Source organism: Mytilus galloprovincialis, chromosome 4, assembly GCF_965363235.1.
Source record: "Mytilus galloprovincialis chromosome 4, xbMytGall1.hap1.1, whole genome shotgun sequence".
Lineage (NCBI taxonomy): Eukaryota > Metazoa > Mollusca > Bivalvia > Mytilida > Mytilidae > Mytilus > Mytilus galloprovincialis.
In genome coordinates, this window is record NC_134841.1 from 18,496,028 (window position 1) to 18,509,191 (window position 13,164).

At 33.0% G+C, this 13,164-nt stretch overlaps 2 protein-coding genes across 5 annotated transcripts in view; one reads left to right on the top strand and one right to left on the bottom strand.

Moving 5' to 3' along the window:
• Positions 1 to 12,221, bottom strand: part of LOC143070915 (uncharacterized) — an 80,958-nt gene extending 68,737 nt beyond the window's left edge. The window contains exons 1-3 of the mRNA XM_076245012.1: positions 12,140 to 12,221; positions 2,475 to 3,387; positions 344 to 1,011 (exon numbers count right to left, since the gene is read on the bottom strand). Of these exons, the coding sequence (XP_076101127.1) occupies positions 344 to 1,011; positions 2,475 to 3,355 (1,549 nt within the window). The 5' untranslated portion in view covers positions 3,356 to 3,387; positions 12,140 to 12,221. The remainder of the gene's footprint in view (positions 1 to 343; positions 1,012 to 2,474; positions 3,388 to 12,139) is intronic.
• The window catches only part of LOC143071527 (mitotic checkpoint protein BUB3-like), a 30,224-nt gene continuing 29,267 nt past the window's right edge, over positions 12,208 to 13,164 (top strand). For 2 of the 4 annotated variants that reach the window (XM_076245890.1, XM_076245893.1), the window contains exon 1: positions 12,452 to 12,568. The gene's annotated coding sequence lies outside the window, so the exon portion shown is untranslated. Of the gene's footprint in view, positions 12,263 to 12,451; positions 12,569 to 13,164 lie in introns of those variants that run through there. The other 2 variants (XM_076245891.1, XM_076245892.1) reach the window with 2 other exon arrangements.

The following is a 13,164-nucleotide window of genomic DNA, read 5'->3' on the forward strand; positions in this document are numbered from 1 at the left end:
AAACATGTACTCAATAAAATTTACTATCTGATAAAAAGTAAACTGCAAAAACTCTAATCATTCAAAAAAATATTTTTGTGTAATATTTCATTTAATGATTCAGTAATGTGCAGTGAAAATAAATTTTGTGATGTTGGTGTTATTATCAATCATCGTCGTCTTGTTTACATTGGTTACAAAAAGAATTGGGTCAACGTCGTCTATTGACTACCAGAAGTTCTCTCAACCTAATATGCAAATCATAAAAGAATTCTATACAAATACTGAGTTCTTGCAAACTCTATAGAAGTTTTTTTTACACTGAAATGTCTATGAAAAAAAAAGTTCTCAAAGTTTCTAGTACCTTTATTTCTCTGTGCACCGTTTTCTTGGTTTGGTTTTTGTTTACCTCCTCCTGATTTAGTATTTGATTTACTAGGTGAAGTATCAGTTGAAGGTCTTGTTCCTGGTTTGGGAGTTTCATCCTTTCCTGTTGGAGTTTGTCTTGAAGGTATTTTACTTTTTGATGTTGTACGCTCATTTCCCCTAGGTGATGTATGAGAGGGTTGTTGTTTCTTGTTAGGTCCTGTAGGCTTATGAGGGTTACTTTGCTGTTGATCATGTCCTTTGAAATTACCAGAAGGGGGTCTGTGTGGATAATTTTGATCAAAATAAGGGGAACCTCCTGGTCCACTATGACCCTCTTGTGGAAGGAATTGCATTTGATTTGGAAGGTAACCGTGCTGTTGGAATCCTGTCTGGTGAGGTGATGCACCATATGGAGGAGCATGTTGAGGAGGATGTCCATATCCCATTTCTGGATATTGATTAGGTTGGCCATACCTCACTTGTCCTGATGAAGGTGGTGTTCCTTGATGAGGGTAGCCATACCTCACCTGTCCTGATGGAGGTGGTGTTCTTTGATTTTGAGGATGATGTGGGTATCTCAACGGTGCTGTTGTTTGTGGTGTACCTGGATTTTGATGAGGGTGGGCATATCTCAACTGTCCATGTGGTGGTGGTGTTCCACGCCTGTAAATAATAGGACAAAATAAAGATGCAAATTTAATCTTAAGTTCTTTTGTATGTTCAAACTTTATAGCATATATACAACACTAATGTATATTTAGTTATCAATGAAAAATATGAGAACACTTATTAAAATGTTCCATATACCATGGAAAGTGGTTGGTATTAAAAAACAGTTTTGACATATAAAACAGAAGACAATTGAATAATTGACATAATCATTACTATAAACTCATGGTATGGTTTATCAGTCTATATATTTTTTTGTTACTTTCGCAGCATATATTATATTTTAAGGTATGTCTAAATTCTAACCCATATAACACACCTATAACTAGTAGACATAAAAAGACCTGTAAAATGTAGGGTTACAATTGGTCTAAAATTCTTGAAAATATAGGAAAGAATAATCTCTTAATTTTAGTTTTACTACCAAATTCATGCAACTTTTTAGCTCACCTGGCCTAAAGGGCCAAGTGAGCTTTTCTCATCACTTGGCGTCCGTCATCCGTCGTTAACTTTTACAAAAATCTTCTCCTCTGAAACTACTGGCCCAAATTTAACCAAACTTGGCCACAATCATCATTGGGGTATCTAGTTTAACATGGGGGTAAAATTGTGTATCAGATCAAGATCTTTCTGCCCTGAAATTTTCAGATGAATCCGACAACCCGTTGTTAGGTTGCTGCCCCTGAATTGATAATTAATAGAAAATTGTGCTGTTTTTGGTTTTTACCTTGAATATTATTATTGATAGAGATAAACTGTAAACAGCAATAATGTTTAGCAAAGTAAGACCTAAAAATAAGTCAACATGACCAAAATGGTCAATTGACCCCCTAAGGAGTTATTGTCCTTAAATATAGCCAATTTTTAACAATTTTCATAAAATTTGTAAATTTTTACTAACATTTTCCACTGAAACTACTGGGCCAATTCATTATAGATAGAAATAATTGTAAGCAGCAAGAATGTTCAGTAAAGTAAGATGTACAAACACATCACCATCACCAAAACACAATTTTTATCAAGAATCCATCTGCGTCCTTTGTTTAATATTCACATAGACCAAAATGAGCGACACAGGCTCTTTAGAGCCTCTAGTTTTATTATTTTCCTGCCATGACTTGTCTTTAGAGACCTTTTTTTCATTTTACAATTCTACAAACAACTGTTTCAAAGATTACCAGTTGTTGAAACCAATAGTTTGCATGTTTTACTCAGTCACATCTAAGATAAAGTAACCTGATGTTTCTCCTGTGCAATATATTGTTATCAGTGTATTTACTAATCCAGAATATCTTATTCATTTTTGCAGGTATTTAAGTTCCATGATATTTTTAATGTCTAAAATAATTTTCCTTTTAACATGTTGAAATACATTTAATTGAATAACAAGAATTTATTTTAGTGGAAAGATATCCAGAAAATACTGCAAAAAATGTTTTCTTTAGAAAACTAATTACCATCCATGAGCTGATCTAGGTCCAGGGTACTGTGCATTAGCATGGTGTTGATGTGGCCATGGAGATGACCTATCTGGTTCAGGATGTCCTTGGTGTTGCCATGGTGATGGCCTATCTGGTCCAGTATGTCCCTGATGTTGCCTTGGTGATGATCCACCCTGTTCAAGGTAAGACATACCAGTACTAACTGGTTCTGAACCTGTTGGCAAGTTTGATGGTTCATTAGTGCTTAGATCTGTGCCATCACTATGGCTTTGACTTTGAATCTTAGCTTCTTGCATTGGTTTTTCCATGTCAGATTTGGTTTCAACCTGACCAGTGTCAACATTTGATTCTGTAACTATACCTGGCCGCTTTGTAGATGGATCTTCTATGTCAAGAGAACATTCTGCTGGTCTTTTGAGTGCTTCAAATGGATTAGGACCTGGTGGATGTTCCATTGATTGGGATCTGTCTGATTCCTGTTGCTGGTCTAACATTCTGGCCCTGTCTTTTACAGACATCTTTTTATCATTACTGTTTCCCTCTTCAAATGGCTGGTTCTGATCATTTTCCTCTGGGTTACTTTTTTCTTCTATTTCCATTGGATTTTCAAAAGAATCTCTTTTCTGTTTGAAAGTTTTGGGGGGTACAGGGGGTGGAATAGAGTGTACTCTACTTAACGAGCTTACAAATTCTGTGTTTACTTTTGAACTATTTAACTGCTTAGATTTAGTAGAATGATCTGGAAACTTTGAAAACTTGTTCAGCATTGATTGAGACATAGAAGGTACACTCCATTGATCAGGAGTGCCATCATTTTCATCACTTCCAGAGCTGTCATTTCGATTTGTCTGAATCTCCCCTTCATCAGATTCACTACTCATTATTTCAGTGAGCATGAACTGGTAAATCTCTTTGCCTGCTCACTGATCTGAAATGCAGTAAAAAAAAAATAATGATAAAAATGCCAAAGTCAGATTAGAAGTTAACAAGCATTCTGAGAGTATTATATATGGCAATACATAGTACCCTACGGGGTAAAATTTTATTATACTGGAACAAAACCATAACTTGTTCTATATCTTGTCATGGTGTAAACAAAAAGAAAATATAAAGTCAATATCTTCAAGCATGACTAAAAACAGTGTGGAAAACTGATTACATGAGTGAATTTTTCATGTCCAATGACCATAACTTAGCACAAAATTATCAGACAGAAACACAAATTTGATCATGATCTGTAACTTGTCATGATAAAACTATTCAGTTTTCAGAAATTCAGAAAATTATAGTTTATACAAAATAACAAACAAACCTGCCACAAAATTCTTCAAACAATTTACCAAAGAATGTCTTTTAAAAACTTTTAAAAATGAGTTATCTTACCTTTGTACAGAAATATGGTTGAACACAGTACTCTAACATTAGATATGGACCATAACTCTGCACTTGTTCTTAATCATCAGACAAGAACAAAATTCAAATAAAATTCAAATTTGTTCTGTAACTTTTCATGATAAAACAGTCTATCAAATATCAAATCAATACCTTCAAGCATGAAGAAAAAGTGTGGAAAACTGATTTGCCGGACGAATGGTTGGATGGACGGACAGACCAGCAGACCGAAAGACAGGCAGGCAGGCAGACAGTAAACCTAAATTCCCTTTCTACTTCATAGGTAGGGACTAAAAACTAAATGTATGTTTTTTGTAGATATAAACCAGCCACAAAAGTTACATGGCAAATGTTCAAGCAACTTTAAATAATTGTGCAAAAACTTGAAAATCCCTTTTTTTAAGAATAGATTCCAATAACTAAGAAAAATAAATTCGTAAATTTATAAAAATCTAAAGAGCTTACATCATTAGATATAAACAACTTTCCAAAGTTTCATTAAAACTGCTCAAAGATGTTTTTACCTATTATCCGAATACTGGTCCAGTTTACAAGTTGATCCAAACACTAACATGACTAACAGGGAATTTAAACTTTGATAAATTTTAACAAAAGCTGAATTTATGGGGTATGCTATCTGTGTATTCAGATTATGGATTTTGGGCCTTATTATCCTATTGGTACACTTTGAGGTCCAAAGGTTCCAAAATTAATCCTTATGTTTGATTTCATCAATTGTTGAATTCTTGTGCAAAATGTTGTAGTTCTTTGATAAACTGAAATCTAACCAAGTATTTAGATCTTGAGTATTAGGTAAATGTCCTACTTCAAATCTATAGCAGTCATTCTGTGTTAGAAACATATGTTATGTCAAATATTTTTTTTTCACAATCCTAAGTATGAGCTGTATTACACAATTAATAGAAATTGTATGTAGATTCATAGTTCAAAAACATTCTAAAATCAAAATGCACAGCATATTAAAATAGCAAAATCTTAATACTTGATAAGATTTAGCATATTAAACAAAAGAACCATTGACTTAATGATTTTGTATTAAACCAATTTTCAATTGGTCAAGAAATAAGCTATCTATACATTGTTATCTGGTTATACAAAGTATTTTAAAAAAAAATGTTTTTGGTCCCTTGTTCCTTACCAGTTTAATAGGGCAATAATCCCCAAAATTCTAAATAATAATACATATTCAGATTTTTCATATAAAAAACAACCCTGGAATTTAAATTTGGATTAAAAAAAAAACTAAGTTTAATTCTGGAACCTAACTGGACCTTTATGTAGAAAAATTTGAAAACAGGGCTCAGAATATTTATAGGTTGTATTTAAAATGGTCCTAAGTTATGTATGTGCATCAATTTGAATTGGTAATTATAATCAATTCAAAGTAACTTGACAGTATATTCACATGACAAAATATTTTCCTGAATTTTACTATAGAAAGGTATATATTTTGTTTTAAGGTTGTACGTAAACACTACAGGGAGATAACTCTGTAAAGTCAGCTAAACATTTTAATTACATTGTGTTGTAAAAGGAATATTAAGCTTCCCGATGATCAAAATTGGTGTTCGCCAACCTGCTATATAACCAGTGTAATTTTTCTGAGAAAACGGTTGGTTCAAAATTTTAGAAATTTTGATATTTTTGTTAAAGGGTCAAAGTAAATACTTCGGCAAAATTTTATGAAAATTAAACGAGCCAAATTAATTTGTGTGCAAGTGTTGGGTACCACCTTAAAGCAATAAAAATATCTAAAACTGAAATTTTATCATTCTGTACCCAAACTCTATGCACAGTTTATTGTCTCAATACTGTATGCCATAACCATTTAATGTAAATGTGTTGGTGCAAATAAATATTGTCTATTTGGGATTGCATTGGTTGGATTTTGAATTACATTGATTTCCCTGTGAAATAAAAACCGATAATTTCACACATGTGAAATAAAATGATAAACATGGTTATTTCACTCCTCTGATGTCATGCAACAATAGGCATTGTCAAGATGTAAAAAATGTTAGATTAAAATAAATTGTAAATGTGAAGAAAAAGATATAGATCCTTACATTTTCTACTTTTAATTTCATAAAAAATACCATAATTGCCAATTTAATAAAACGATTAACTAATCAAAGAATTCCAATATCGAAAAATGTGAACTAACAACACTGATAATTAACTCATACGATTCATCAATTAATGTGTTGTTCTGTCACTCATTGAATTTTTTTACCTATTTGAATTCTTGGATTAGTTATTCTATTGGATCTCACTAATTAGCGACAAGAAGTGTCAAGAAGCGACAAGAAGAATAAATTTAGCGACAAGAAGACTATTTAGGGACAAGAAAACTTTTTTTTAATAAGATATAGATAAAGAAATTTGTATTTAATGTATGTTTTTTTAATATTAGAGTAGATATTTTTTTATATTATATTGCCGGATAGATGAAGAAATCAAACATTTCTGAGGAAGAAAGAGATAGAGCTTCTTTTTTTTTCTTTTTTTTTTTTTATAAATTATGAAAAATATGTATAAGATAATGTATATAAACTCATCATCAATACCAGGACTAAATTTTGTATATACTCCAGACATGTGTGTATATCATGTAAATAAATGTTTCAATTTTTTTCTATCAATATTAACTTTCTTGTCGCTAAATTGTTTTCATTTGCATATTCTTTTAATATTTATTAAGTAATTTCAGTGGCGGATCCAGGAATTTTCATAAGTGGGGGCCCACTGACTGACATAAGAGGGGGCCTGCTCCAGTCACACTTCAGTGATTCCCTATATAAGCAACCAATTTTTTTCCCAAAAAGGGGGGGCCCGCCCCCCCCCCCCCCCCCCCCCCCCCCCTAAATCCGCCTCTGAATTTTATTTCAAAAAAATGTTTTCTTGTCCCTTCTTGTTGCTAAAATAATTCTTCTTGTTGATTCTTGTTGCTTCTTGATGCTGCTTGTTGCTTCTTGACACTTCTTGTCACTTAAATTCTTCTTGTCGCTAATTAGTGAGACCGATTCTATTTGTCTATTGCATTAATATGCTTGACTGAGTTGCAGGGAAAATTAAGTGAACAAGATAACACTTTTTTTCGCACATTGTACTGAAGTTTATAATTCAGAAAAGCAAAAGTGTCTAAAATTCCTTTTTAATTCAGATGGGTATGGTCTCAGTGGGATTTCCAGTGACACTAGAACAATAGAAAAGTCACTCTTCTTATGAAAGAGATAGAAAAGGTCTAAGAACAGGAGAGACAATTTACGCATAAAACCCGATATACATAGGGATGAATATCTCTTAAAACACAAAACCATTATATAACTTGTATACAACCACTATAAATAAAGTATATGTTAAAGCTAAATGTGTTAATATATGATTTTTTAATTGCCAAACATGCTGTTAATTGAACAACCTATTGTTCAACATAGGGGTGTGTAAAAAACTGCCACATTTGACTGCATATTTTTCTTTTTTTTTTTTTTAAATATATATCAAACCTTAATAATGTAGCTTTCTGGGTATCCAATTTTTAACGTGTTCCGAAATGTAGTTTCGTCACAAGAATTTTTCAAAGTTGTGTCATTTTGTCTATATGAATGTTGGTAAATTCGTATGATCGAGCACACCGACAAGTATATCGTTGGGACAACTCGATATAATGTAATCAATATACGTGAAAGATTACCTAATGTGAAGTTTATCAAAATCATCATAACATAATTGATCAACACATTATGTTTGAACAACATGAGTCCTACAATATAAGATTTAAAGGTGCATATCATTTACATTCAACGTTTTTATTGGATTTTTTTTTTACTACAATGTAACCTCGAGGTTCAACGTTGATAGTAAAAAAAAATCCCAGAAATTTTTTGAATGATATTGTAAATGATATGAACCTTCGAATTCTTATAACATCGGAATAGAAAATATGTGATCCGAATTAACCATGCACGTGTGCTACAGAAGATTATGAACTTTTATGATGTACAGGGGGTAAGGGTTTTTCTTAAACAATATTATGATCCCAAATTTGATGAATTTTGTTGGCAATACTTTAATATACACACTACATATAGCAAAGTATATATTAAATCTCAATGTATTATAATTAGGAAAAATGTTTGACTCGGTAAAAAAAAATCTTCCCCCTCCCCCCGTATTGCATGTAATGGTTTAAACCTAAAGGATTCGCACTAACTGCCTAAAAGGGGTCCGCTCCAGTCTTGAATCAGTGATTTTGTTTATCATAAACAAAATATTGTCTCACACTGAAAGGGTCAGCCGGGCAACATGCACAGCCCGGATTGTCAAAACAACTAAGATTTACAAAAACGATTACAAACAAAAACCATCAGTTGGACAATCTTACTGGAATCTGATTATCTCTACTGATAAATAATGCAACACTAATGACACATTTAAGTTTTGGAATGATTTTATTCACAAAGAATGTTTCTCATTGGTATACATTTCTATGCTCTTGTCTTTTCAGAGTTTATATTGGAAATTAAAAATTGCTGCATGAAAGACACTAGCTCCACATTCCTATGCATATGATTTTATATGTACGAGAATCATTCCATAAAATATCCGTTTGATATCCTTTCAATGCATGACACTGTCTAGTGGTTTTTCTGCCACAATTACATGGAAAACCTGGCTAAACTTGTGCTAAATCAAACACTTGAATCTTACATCGCTATTGATGTTAAGCAATTATTTAAAGGGCCATCCGGTACTGTTGGGTTTTATGACAGTCTTCCTTCCATACACACCATCGCTGCAAAATAATTTGAACATTCAATTAGATGATTATAATATTATTTGGCAATCCAAAGAGAACCTGAAAACATCAGACCACAATAAACAGAGACCCCAAAAAAAGCCAATTTTACTTTACAATGAAATTGAAAAAGTAGTTAGTTACATGTCAAATCATCTTTTGGCTGTCGACAAAAAATAAATAAAATCTAAATTTCGTAGCATTTTACCACCCCCCTTTTTTTTAACTGAATTTGTTCAAGGTATGGTGGTTTTACCCCTTTTCAGATTTCAGTATGTCATGTTGTATATCTTTTATAAATTAGATGAATTTCTAGCAAGTTTCTACGATATTCTTTATCATTTGACAAAATACTATGCATCTGAATTAAATTGTTTACTATTTGAAAAAGCGCGCCTTCTTTTACTTTAATTTACTTCCCTTTATTTCACATAGCAACAAATATCAAAAACTGCCACATTTGACTGCATATCAATTTTTTTTCCCAAAAAAAATATATGTCAAGCAGCATAATTAACTTTACAAATTGGGAGAAAATCAAGATGTTCCGACTATAGGTTAGTATTAAAAAACTAGAGGGTCCAAGGACCCTGTGTCGCTCACCTGATATTTTTATTTACAATTGTTGCATGATAAATGCAACTGTTGTACTGTCGTTTAGTTTCAGAGATATAATACTAAAAAGTGCATTTGAAACCTATGTTTTATATCAGCCATGTTGGCAGGCAGGGTCATCATACACAGTGGTCCCTGGATATCCTAGTGGTGATTTAAACCAAGTTTGTTTAAATTCGACAGTTGTTTCAGGGGAGAATTTTTGTAAAATTTATCTAACAAGAAATGCAAAGTAATGAGAAAGTTGTGAAGTAGTTTTGTTGTTGCGTAACCCCCCCCACTTTGCCACCAGTGCAAGGGTTGTATAGCCAGCTGAGGTCGTGAAAAACTCTCTTTCTTTTGTTGTTGCAGATAGATCTTGACCTGATAAACAATTTTACCACATGTCAGATTTGCTCTAAATGCTTTGGTTTTTGAGTGATAAGCCAAAAACTGCATTTTACCCCTATCTTCTATTTTTAGCCATGGCGGGCATCTTGGTTGGTTGGCTGGATCACCGGACACAATTTTTAAACTAGATACCCCAATGATGATTGTGGCCAAGTTTGGTTTAATTTAATCCAGTAGTTTCAGAGGAGAGGATTTTTGTAAAAGATAACTAAGATTTACGAAAAATGGTTAAAAATTGACTTTAAAGGGCAATAACTCATAAAGGGGTCAACAGACCATTTTGGTCATGATGACTTATTTGTAGATCTTACTTAGCTGAACATTTTTGCTGTTTACAGTTTATCTCTATCTATAATAATATTCAAGATAATAACCAAAAACAGCAAAATTTCCTTAAAATTACCAATTCAGGGGCAGCAACCTATCAAAAAGTTGTCCCATTCATCTCAAAATTTCAGGGCAGATAGATCTTGACCTGATAAACAATTTTACTACAGTCAGATTTGCTCTAAATGCTTCGGTTTTTGAGTGATAAGCCAAAAACTGCATTTTACCCCTATGTTCTATTTTTAGCCATGGCGGCCATCTTGGTTGGTTGGCCGGATCACCGGACACAATTTTTAAACTAGATACCCGAATGATGATTGTGGCCAAGTTTGGTTTAATTTGGTCCAGTAGTTTCAGAGGAGAAGATTTTTGTAAAAGATAATTAAGATTTACGAAAAATGGTTAAAAATTGACTATAAAGGGCAATAACTTCTAAAGGGGTCAACAGACCATTTTGGTCATGTTGACTTATTTGTAGATCTTACTTTGCTGAACATTTTTGCTGTTTACAGTTTATCTCTATCTATAATAATATTCAAGATAATAACCAAAAACATCAAAATTTTCTCAAAATTACCAATTCAGGGGCAGCAACCCAACAACGGGTTGTCCGATTCATCTGACAATTTCAGGGCAGATAGATCTTGACCTGATAAACAATTTTACTACAGTCAGATTTGCTCTAAATGCTTCGGTTTTTGAGTGATAAGCCAAAAACTGCATTTTACCCCTATGTTCTATTTTTAGCCATGGCGGCCATCTTGGTTGGTTGGCCGGATCACCGGACACAATTTTTAAACTAGATACCCGAATGATGATTGTGGCCAAGTTTGGTTTAATTTGGTCCAGTAGTTTCAGAGGAGAAGATTTTTGTAAAAGATAATTAAGATTTACGAAAAATGGTTAAAAATTGACTATAAAGGGCAATAACTTCTAAAGGGGTCAACAGACCATTTTGGTCATGTTGACTTATTTGTAGATCTTACTTTGCTGAACATTTTTGCTGTTTACAGTTTATCTCTATCTATAATAATATTCAAGATAATAACCAAAAACATCAAAATTTTCTCAAAATTACCAATTCAGGGGCAGCAACCCAACAACGGGTTGTCCGATTCATCTGACAATTTCAGGGCAGATAAATCTTGACCTGATAAACAATTTTACCCCATGTCAGATTTGCTCTAAATGCTTTGGTTTTTGAGTTATAAGCCAAAAACTGCATTTTAACCCTATGTTCTATTTTTAGCCATGGCGGCCATCTTGGTTGGTTGGGCGGGTCACCGGACACAATTTTTAAACTAGATACCCTAATAATGATTTTGGCCATGTTTGGTTAAATTTGGCCCAGCAGTTTCAGAGGAGAAGATTTTTGTAAAAGTTAACGACGACGGACGCAGGACGACGGACGACGACGGACGACGACGGACGCCGGACGCCAAGTGATGAGAAAAGCTCACTTGGCCCTTCGGGCCAGGTGAGCTAAAAATAATGAAAGGTTGGCATGATTCCAGGTTTGAACCCTGACGACACTTAAAATCGAAAATTCACTTATTTACCTATCATATGAAGATACGATGATGTGACAAACTTAACAATTAATAATTTACCTGGTGCATTATCATATTCACATTACGTTGACACGTCTCAGTTCGTCTGTGTTAGCTCATTTCAAGCTCGTAAACAATGTACACCATTTTCCGCTGTTCTTTACCGATTACCTCTAGTCAGAAGAGCCCACTGTTTACAGGGGCGATAATATTTTGTCACCGGTTCACGCACTGGTCTATTGTTCTGAGAATATGACACCTTTTTCAGAGTAAAAAAAAATGAATGTGAAAGTAGAAAAATTAACTTTTATTTGGTTATCAAATATGATATTGAAAAGCATTTGAGTAAATTTTCACCTTTCTTAAATCATGTTTTGGCATAATTTTTATTTATCAAACTCAGAAGAAAGGTATTTTTACTTGTTAGCAGAAAACGAAAGTAGACTTTTTGGTACAAAAAAAAAGTAAAAACATTTATTTTCCAAAATTAATCAGAAAATTTGAGCGTTGGAGACTGATGTATGACTCTTAAACTTATGTGTTGTAAGGTGTGATTTTAGAAATTAAGCGGTGATTTCAAAAATTACCTTTATAAATAATAGAAAAAATCTTCCTGTACTAACAACTGCGCAAACTTCTGATAATGACGCATGCGTACTAAACTTTTTACTTTCGTTCTTGGAAAGCGGGTAATTTTCAGTAAACCAAAGGTACCAAAGTGAAAGTAAACTTATTGATCACACTTAAATCATCTTCTTCTTCTTCTTACTTAGTTGGGTGACGTTATAGTCTATGAATATAAAAAAATCAGTCCAAAAATTGAAAATCTAAAAAAAGTTCCGCCTTATAAAATTTCCCGGAAACAAGTTGCCCTCGAGGTATCGTTTTAAAATTAGAATATTTGATTCATTTCCGGGCGGTGTTTTGATTTTTGAAATAATTTGTGTGAACCTTATTATTCATGAATTACTTGTGAAGAGAGCAAATCATTAATCTCTTTAAAGACAAAAGGATAAGTATGTATGATGCAATGATTTTATATTGTCTCTGTAACATAAAATATTGCCCTCCATGAAATATTGTCTGTATTGTCACAGGAGTTTGAAATCCTATCCTGTGCCTGTGGTCGGTTTCAGATAACTGCCAATAAATGAATAAATCAAATCCTAAATCAGTCAAAAAGGTATATTCTGAAATAATAATCCAGTGTTTAAAATGAAAGGCATAATGGGCTATTCCAGAAATAATCCATCCCCCCCCTATGGAAGACATTGGAATTCCAGACTTTTTTTCCTCGATTTTTTCTAAATTTCCAGACAAATTTCCAACCTCCACAAAAAATTTCCAAACTTCTTGTCTATTGGTGCACAAGAAATTCCATGAATTTTCCAAAGGTGTAGAGTAATTTCCACACAATGTTTACTGGTAGTCGTTAAGAATTTCCAGAACAGATTTCTTTGCAAATCATTATTTCCAGACATATAAAACACGAGAGTTCTTTGTATGTATATCTCTTAAAAGACTTCAAAGTAATGGGGGAGGAGACAAAACTTTGATACAGTGATAGTCTAGTTTAAATTTAGAGAGCAGGAGCATTAGAAATATTGTTTTA